At 33.6% G+C, this 9,658-nt stretch overlaps 1 protein-coding gene across 1 annotated transcript; it reads left to right on the forward strand.

Moving 5' to 3' along the window:
- Window positions 1-1,188: 1,188 nt before the first annotated feature.
- HELRODRAFT_186250 (hypothetical protein) lies at window positions 1,189-5,931 on the forward strand. Its single transcript, XM_009033813.1, is given in 14 exon segments — window positions 1,189-1,413; window positions 1,519-1,690; window positions 1,810-1,977; window positions 2,477-2,567; window positions 2,986-3,058; window positions 3,138-3,201; window positions 3,381-3,467; window positions 3,637-3,740; window positions 4,240-4,393; window positions 4,756-4,880; window positions 5,067-5,136; window positions 5,264-5,567; window positions 5,585-5,657; window positions 5,702-5,931. The coding sequence occupies 12 exon segments, from the start codon at window positions 1,274-1,276 to the stop codon at window positions 5,357-5,359; spliced, it is 1,344 nt and encodes a 447-aa protein (XP_009032061.1). The 5' UTR covers window positions 1,189-1,273; the 3' UTR covers window positions 5,360-5,567; window positions 5,585-5,657; window positions 5,702-5,931.
- Window positions 5,932-9,658: the final 3,727 nt, after the last annotated feature.

The following is a 9,658-nucleotide window of genomic DNA, read 5'->3' on the forward strand; positions in this document are numbered from 1 at the left end:
ATATACATACAAACATACATATACGATACGATACGATACGATACTTTTATTTGCTTCTAAAAAATTAACAAAAAAAGAATAGAAGACAGGATGACTATGATCAAGTTATCATCTAACTCATCTAGCGTAGCCACCTTGCAAATAGTTTCAAAAAAATAAATAAAAAACCAGTCTGATATAATACAAAGTGATCAAATTAAAAAAAATGAAATTATTTCTGTAATCTAAATCACTACAAAAAAAAAAACATAATTATTACCAGTTTTTACAATAATTAAAAAAATACAAAAGAAAATTGTCATTATAAACAAAAGTCATCACCATCAGCACCACCACCACCACCAAACATCCTCATCACCACAGCCATCACCACGATCCTCATCACTATCGCCATCATTAACATATAAATCGCTAAACACCATCATATATACAAACATACAAACAAACGTACATACATACAAACATACATACATACAAACATACATACACATACACGAGCGCGTGTGTTTGTGTTTTTAACTAGGCATGCATTATTTGATCAATGCCTTTTTAACAAGTTAGGCTATTTGAAGATTCGTTAAAAACTTTGATCAGATAGACAAAAATTCTTTCATAATTTCAAACAATTAAATATCGTATAATTATAAAATTTTGATTTGACGATGATGATGATGGTGGTGATGATGATAATACGGATAATGATGATGATGACGGGGTAGCGATGATGATGGCGATTAGGAAGGTGATGATAATGATCACGATCATGTTTAATGGTGAAATTCGTGACGACGACGATGATGAATGTGTATATGTAACTCATAATTTCTTCTATGTCATTATAATGTAAGAAGTTTCGCAATTTTCATACTTCCTTGTAAAATTACGTTATAAAATAATAGTAGCACACACGCTCTACTGCCACTAACGCTACTTCTACGGCTTCTTCAGCTGCTATTAGTGGTAGTATTACTACCGTTACAGCCGTTATTGAGGCTGCTACTGCTACCACCACTACTACTACTGTGTGTTTATTGTGGATGCCTTTGAAAATTTTTGACGAGGAAATTGTAATAAATACAATAAGTAAATTGTAATTTATGTTACACTGCTGAACTTTATTAACTCATAGCTTTTATAGCCCTTCATTTTACTGATAAGTCGTAAAGCACTTTCAAATATTTTAATCAATTCACTTTTAAAACTTTATCGAGCCGCTAAAATTGAATTTTTTTTATTTAATTTATGTAGATCTCTTTAAACACAACTTTAAAAAATGGAAATTGGTGGCGGAGACGTTAATTATTTAAAAAATGATATTTTGATTCAAGAAAATAATTTTCAATCTTCGAATATTTTTTCCGATCCGAAATCTAAAAAACCAATCCGTGTTGAAGTGGGACTAAAAACCAGAAGGTTCGATAAAGATTAAAGGAAGAAGTTAAATCCGAAATTTTATTTAAATTTTTAAAATTTTCATTAATCCAAAAATTGATTTTGATTAAATAAATAATTAAAAAGTAAAGCCAAACGATGTGAAATTGAGGCCAAATTGAGAACTTACCTAATCGGCCAGTTGGTTTCTCCATATGGAGAAACAGTCATCACAAACTTTGATGACCAGTTTTTGAGGCAAAACGTTTTCCAGATGAACATCATTGGCTGTGTGGCAGACAACTGCAAGTTTAACCAAGTTCAACAACTAATTATGCTTTTTTAAACAAACTTTTCAACATTTAATTTAATATTTAGTAAATTAAAAATTATTTGTATTCTTTCTCTAATTGAAAACTTAAAATTCCTGATGTAAAGAGCCATCTGGCAAACGTAGAGTTCTGCATCTACCAGCTTCATGACCAGGAGAACTTCACAGAAGAGCTAGAGGATAATGTATCAGCGGCCGACATCTGCATCCTTCCATCGACCAGGCTACACGGACAGTGGGAGCATCTCTACTATGAAGAAAACATCAAAGAAAATGTTTTTTTTTCATCTGCTTTTCTTCATTAAATTAACATTTTTAAATTTTTATCATATTTGTTCTTTTTATCATATTTGGATTTGTTCTTTTAAATAGTTGAGCTTGGGTGAATTTTGATTTGGTTTTCTGTTAGAAATGTTGATTTTATATGAATTTTGAGTTTGTTTTTTATAAGTTTTCATACATTTTTATAGTGTAATACTATATATGAGTGTTGAATCTTTTATATCATGATTTCACTAATTCGTTAATGAACTTTACAAGTAAATAAGTACATATATATAAAATTGAATAAATAATTATACCTATATATATAATTATTAATTTTAGATTTAATTAAAAGAAAGTGCATTAACCAATCAATCAATCAGTCCGTCAATCAAATAAATAAATTTTTATGTTGCAAATTACAAGTTGCAACCGCGCTATTTATAATTATTCAAAGATAATATTTGCATATTATAATTTCCTGACCATAATTTTATGCCATCTTCTTAGCTACTGGAGTACGCCAAGACAGCCATGCTGTTTTCTGACAGAAAGATCAATCCAAACATCGTCAACTGGAATAGGCTGATTCTCTTGCACGGTTAATTTATGTTGATGAGTATCAGAACTATGCTAATGAGTATCAAATTATGTTAATGGGTATCAAATTATGCTAACGGGTATCAAATTATGCTAATGCGTATCAAATTACGCTAATGAGTATCAAATAATGCTAATGAATGTTATATTTTTTAAACTATTCTTTCTTTAGCATTTTTCAGAGGTTATCACCAGAAAAAAGCAACAGTGTATGTGTGTGTGTGTGTGTGTGTATGTGTCTGTGTGTATGTGTATGTATGTGCGTATGCATGTTTGTATGTGTGTGTGCATGTATGTATGTATGTATGTATGTATGTATGTATGTATGTATGTATGTATGTATGTATGTATGTATGTATGTATGTATGTAGTGTTTGTGGAACAATACGTTTATGACTAAATTATGTTAATTAATTCAGGCCCTCCAGGCACAGGCAAGACCTCATTATGCAGGGCACTGGCCCATAAGCTCACCATACTTTTGTCTGGCAGGTTATTATCAAAGAAATTAAATTTATGATGGTTCTATTTATGTGATTTTTTAATTTTGATTAGTTAATTAATTAATTAGGTACAAGTGTGGCCAGTTACTTGAGATTAACAGCCATAGTTTGTTTTCCAAGTGGTTCTCAGAGGTTTTATAATTAGCATTATCATCATTATCATTGCAACTATCATCACTATCAGCATCATCATCATCGCAACTATCATCAGTACTATCACCATCATCACTATCATCATCAGCATCATCGCAACTATCATCAGTACTATCATCATCATCACTATCAGCATCATCACCGTCGTCATATGACAGAGCGGCAAGTTAGTGCTGAAGATGTTCCAAAAGATTCAGGAGATCATAAACAACGACGACGTCCTCGTCTGCGTTCTAATAGACGAGGTCATTAGCATAATTTATTCATTTATTCACATCTAGTTTTAACTTCAGGCGAGGTCATTATTAGCATAATTTATTAATTTATTCACATCTGATTTTAACTTTTTTTTTATAGATAACATATCCGAAAACTAAGAGGCTGTCCATTAACATAAAATTAATATGTAAATAGGTCGAAAGCTTGACCGGTTCTCGGCAGATGATGTCCATAAACGAACCGTCAGATTCAATCAGAGTGGTCAACGCTCTTTTGACACAACTTGACCTCATTAAAAGGTCGGTGACCTGATTAACCTTAACCCTGCCTGACCTGACCTGACCTCATTGATTCCGATTGGTTGATTAAATTGAAAAGTGAAATGATTAATTCGCCTAAAAGTGATTGATTGGTCGATCGAATTAAAATACGAATGGCTAATTTGCGTATCTATGAGTTTCAACTGGTCTTTACGTACTAGTTAATGAATCGTGTTTTTCGTTTTAGAATCATTATATATATATATATAAATATATATATATATATATATTGGTGATATGGTGGCCTAGTGGTTAAGGTCGTCTGATGACCGCGTTCCTCAGTGACCGCGTTCGAATGCGTGTGTCGTTGATTTCTCTGAAGTTTGGAATGGTGTAAATTGGCCTTTGAAATTTTTTAACCCTCTATTAACATTCAATCATTCGATGCCACTTAACACGTCGTCACCTAATAAGTATTCGTGACGTCATCCAACAATACAATTGGTGACCGTGACTTGACCTTATTAATATTCACAAGACACCCGAACGTACTGATCCTGACGACGTCGAACATGTCAAAGGTCATTGACTCTGCCTTCTTGGACCGGGTCGATGTCAAACAGTACGTGGGGCTGCCTAGCAAGTTCGGGATCTACGAGATCTACTTCAACTGCATCCAAGAGCTCATGGAGGCTAGCTAATCAGTTAACCCTCGATTAACCTTAATTAATTAATTGGTTAACCCTTATTAGGCTTAATTAATACTTATTAGCGAATGAGTGAAGGAATTTATTTGGATTGATCGTTTACTTGGTTTAATTTATTGGAGTAATTTGGATGAATGGGTGAATGAATCTGGATGACTGGATGGATGAGAAGTGATTGATTGAATAAATGCCGGTTGGTTTAGTTCAATTTTTAGGTTAGAGTTTATTAATTGGGTGATTTGGACTAATTGGCTGATTAGAATTAATTATTTAAAGTGAATTAATTTATTAATTGGGAGTTAATTAATTAAAAGTCATCATTGTTTTGTTCTTCGAAACCTCTTTAGAAGGGCATAATCGAGCGGGAACCTGACATACTACTCAACCAATCAGCTCTTCTTTACCTGATATCTTCAAATAGCTTCGATCAGCTGACCAATCAGAAAAGCTACGAGCTGCTATTAATAGCACAGTGAGTATTCCCAAATTAATTATATAGCAGTTTATATTTTATAACAGTCGTATTAAGCTGCTATTGGCCTATTTGTCGACGGCAGAAATGTCATTCTATATTCGTAGTTAAGCTTTCGGGCTTCGATTGATTGACTAATTAGTTAATTGATTAGTTATTTAATTAATTAGTTAATTAAATTTCAAGGGCGAGCGATGGTTTAAGTGGTAGGACCTTGAGGAAACTTCCATTCATAGCCCATGCTCTATTCATTCAGGTCCTGATGATAATGATGACGGTGGTGGCGATGGTGATGATTGTGATGGTGGTGGTGATGATGATGATTGTAATAATAATAAATAATAATAATAAATTTATAATTATTCTACTTAATCGCATTCAAGACCTCCACCTGCGGACTCTCTCATTATCTGGAGGCATTGAAGAAAGCAGTGGAAAGACATTTTAAAGAAAATCCACACGAAAATCATAATAAATAAATAAATTAATAACAATAATAAATAAATAAATAATATTTAATAAATAATAATAAATCATTGGATAATAATATTATTAAATAATTGTGATAATAGCGATTAATTTTAGTAAGGATGGTTAAATAATGGCTGTAGTGGTAATTGTGGTGGCCCAGTGGTCATTGTCGCCTGGTGCCGTTTCGCAGTTACCGGGTTCGAATGCGACAGAAAGATACTCGTCTATCAAAAATGATGGTGGGGAAGAGGGAGAGGGGTCTTCCCATTCGTTAATTTTTGGATTTGTTTCCAAGTTTAATTTTGAGTTTTTTTTTGTAACATTTTTTCCAAGGTTAATTTGAATGGGAGATTATCTGAAATTATGACAGCGAACATTTCGTTAGATTATTCATCCGTATGTTTTTGTCTGTCTGTCTATCTATGTCTGTCTGTTTCTGTTTGCCTGTCGCTTTCTGTCTGTCTGTCTCTTCCTGTTTGTCTGTCGCTTTCTGTCTGTCTGTCTGTCATTCATGTCTTTCTTTAAAAATGAATAGAAAGTCTGTTCTTCAAAAACTTCTGAATTCAAAAATTTAAACAACTTCTACATTTTAAAGTATGTAATAAAACGAAACATAATTATAAATTAATCGCCATAAACATACACACACACACACACATATGTATACACTCATACTTACATACACACATACATACTGACAAATATCAAATGCCTGCGTGCAATACAAACATACAAATATAAATTCAACACATATATTTGTATTTACGAATATGTATGTATGTTTGTGTGTGTATGTATGTATGTTTGTATGTATGTATGTATGTATGCATGTATATGTTGCCATAAAATGGCTTTAATAAATGTTTGATGGTGAAGATTAAGGAATGGGAAATGGCGTCACTGGATGGCAACGATAATGATCTTTTTCTTTTCCTCTCTCTCTCTTTCTCTCTCTTTCTCTCTCTTTCTCTCTCTATCTCCCTTTATCATCTCTCCTTCTCTTATTAATCCCTTTAAAATCCCTCTCTACGTCCGTTTATTTGTTTCTTTATCTGCGTCTTGTAACAATGTTTTCTTTATTCCCGTGCTATTTCTCTGTCTCTTTTCTTTCTTTCTCCTTCTTTCTCTCTTTTTCTCTCTCTCTCCTGTCTATCTCTTCAATCTCTCTTTTCTCTCTCTCTCTCTCCTGCCTATCTCTTCAATCTCTTACAATCTTCTTTGCTCTTCTTCCTCTCTCTAAATATTTTTTTATATTTTATTTTCTATAATTCTTTCAGAAATTTGTTTTCTGCTATTTTCTTTCTTTCTCTCTCTCTTTCTCTGATTTTCTCCCTCTCTCTATTGCTGCCTCTTCCCCTTTCTTTCTTCACATCTTTCGCTCTGATCTCTCTACCTTGCACTCCATCAACTTCTTATATCATTCCTTTTTATTACGCACTCTTACTCTTGCACTCCCTCAACTTCTTAGACCATCTCTTTTTTTAGGCACTCTTACGAGTGCGTGCATACCGTGCAGCGTATCTTTTAAAATTTTTGACATTCACAGCTTTTTGCTTCACACACATATACATACACACATAAAAACACACACACATATACATACACACATAAAAACACACACATACATACACATAAAAACACACACACAGATGCATTCACACATGTTTGTTTGAGGTCTTTCATTCACTCAGTCTTTCCTCCTTTTAAACAATGTCCCTTTTTGCCACTGTAAAACTTAATTTTTTCTTTTTTATCACCTTCTTTCTTACTTTCTGTCTCTCTTTCTCTTTCCTTCTCTACATTATTTATATGCACATAGGTGTATCTGTACGTGTTTCTCTCTCTCCCTCTCTCTCTCTCTCTCTCTCTCTCTCTCTCTCTCTCTCTTTCATCTCTTTCATAGTATCTTTCCTATTTCATTATTTCATTTCTCATTTTTAACTTTCATTCAGTTTTTTAATCACTCATCTATTCATTCATTCATTCATTTATTCATCCATTTGTTCATTCTTTCATCCATTCATTCATTCATTCTTTCTCTTTCTTTCTATCTGTCCTTCACCTATACTTATTTATGCTTCAACTCCTTTACATTTATCCATCTGTCAATGCTTTTGGGTTCTTCCATGCATACAAACACACACACACACACATACATACATACATACATACATACATACATACATACATACACACATACATACACACACACACACACATACATACATACACATATACACACATACAAACATGCAGCGCAAACATGTCTCTTCTGATTAGTCCTTTAGTTAATAGCTGGACTCAAGTGTGTATGTTTGTATGTATGTATGCTTATTCGTACACAAAGATGTGTGTTTTGTATTCTTAAATATGTATGTATGCATAAATGTATGTATTATTGTGTATGTGTGTACTGTGTATGTATGCATGTATTATGGGTGTTTGCATACACATGTAGGCTTGTATATTTTTTTTGGGTCTATTTATATGTATGTCTGTGTAAGGTGTGTGTGTGTGTGTGTGTGTGTGCGTGCGTGTGTGTATGTATATACTATGACCGTGGTGCCAGTTTTGAATTTAATTCTAAGCCCAACAGTCAGTCAGTGCAGGTTCACACGGTCAAACTTCAATCCATCAGTAACTATTTTAGCTGCTCTACTTTTAATTGACTGTAGTTGGCATATGATTTTGTTGGAAGTTCCATAGAAGACACCATTACAGTGGTCTAGCTTAGAATGAATAAACGCATGAACCACACAATTCAATGTATCCTCATCGAGCGAATTTCTGATCTGTCTGAGCCTTCGTGGCTGGTTGAAATGAACATTCCTTGTTCAATTTTTTGAAATGATGATCCATAGACATATTTTGATCGAACGTGATTTCCAGATTATTGACAGATGAACAAAACTGGATGACTGATGCAGACGCGAATCATTTGCAATTGTTGTCAGGTTCCGACGAGCAGAAGCTGAGTTTTACCCTCATTTAGCTTAAGTCTGTTGTCTATCATCCATTTATTTAAATCTTCAATACAGCAGACAAATTTGTGAACTAAATTTTCAAATGTCGCTGCTCTACAGCAAATGGGAGCAATGATTTGAACATCGTCGGCATTCAAACTTTTCGATGATGATGAACATATAAGGCTGTGTAGAGCCGAAACAACAGAGGTCCTAAAATGGAGCCTTGAGGAACCCCAGATGAAACCACCTGAAGAGAATTCGTTGTGTTCTACCAAGCAAATACCATTCAAACCACGTCGCAACCATTCCAGAAACACGAAAACGATATTTTAACTGTTCAATCAGCAAAAACTGATGGACGCATACGAAGGCTGCTCTCACATCCAACAGCGCCAACAGTGAGAGCCTCCGAACATCCATCCATACATTAGATGCAAATGGTTCAGATGTCACGCGGATAAGAGCAGTCTCAGTGGAGTGATGTCGTCTGCATCCAGGCCGATGAACCGCCAGCAAGTCGAACTTAACTAAACGATTCAAAAATTGCTTGGAGACAACACGTTCAATAACCTTTGATAAAAAGAGAAATTTGAAATTGGACTATAATTAGTTACGTCATCTCTGTCAAGGAATGGTTTTTTCAACAACGGAATTATAACGGCATGCTTTAGTGACTTAGGGGAACGACCAGTGCTCTTCAAACACAAATTAATAAAAAAAATGTCAGGAATGGGATGAATAAGTCTTGTTGGAACAAGATCGTGTTAAAACGGTTTTGTAGGCGAACCAAGAACTATGAATGTGTGTGTATGTGTGTGTGTATGTATGTGTTTGTGTATGTATGTGTGTGTGTATGTAAGTTAGCATGTATTTGTACATCTGCACACACACACAGATACATACACGCATATTTTATGTACTTTAATGCGTACATGCAGGCTCGCGTGCACCCTCCCTCGTCTGCATGCATAACTCTCTGACTACATTTCCTTCGTATCACAACACTATTTATTTATTTATACACAATTTTTTTGGTTTGTATGTTAAGTGTATATACATGTTCACATACATATGTACACACGTGCACACGCACACACACACATATATATATATACAGAGATGCTTTGTATACATTAAGTTAGTCACATCAACATCATGTGCCATTATAAAACATTATATATATATATATATATATATATATACACCAAAAAATGTATGCTTATATGTATATACAAGGAACATATACAATTATATACATGTATATGTATTGTATTGTATATGTATTGTATTGTATATGTATTGTATAGTGTGTGTTTTTATATATATATATATATATATATA

This window comes from Helobdella robusta (assembly GCF_000326865.2).
Source record: "Helobdella robusta unplaced genomic scaffold HELROscaffold_99, whole genome shotgun sequence".
Lineage (NCBI taxonomy): Eukaryota > Metazoa > Annelida > Clitellata > Rhynchobdellida > Glossiphoniidae > Helobdella > Helobdella robusta.

Excerpts from the sequence above, each read along its gene's own strand:
- HELRODRAFT_186250 (XM_009033813.1), top strand. The coding sequence starts at position 1,274 with ATGGAAATTGGTGGCGGAGACGTTAATTATTTAAAAAATGATATTTTG. Across the intron at positions 2,568-2,985 it reads TAGGCTGATTCTCTTGCACG|GCCCTCCAGGCACAGGCAAG; the intron begins GTTAATTTATGT and ends TAATTAATTCAG. Across the intron at positions 3,202-3,380 it reads TTTCCAAGTGGTTCTCAGAG|AGCGGCAAGTTAGTGCTGAA; the intron begins GTTTTATAATTA and ends GTCATATGACAG.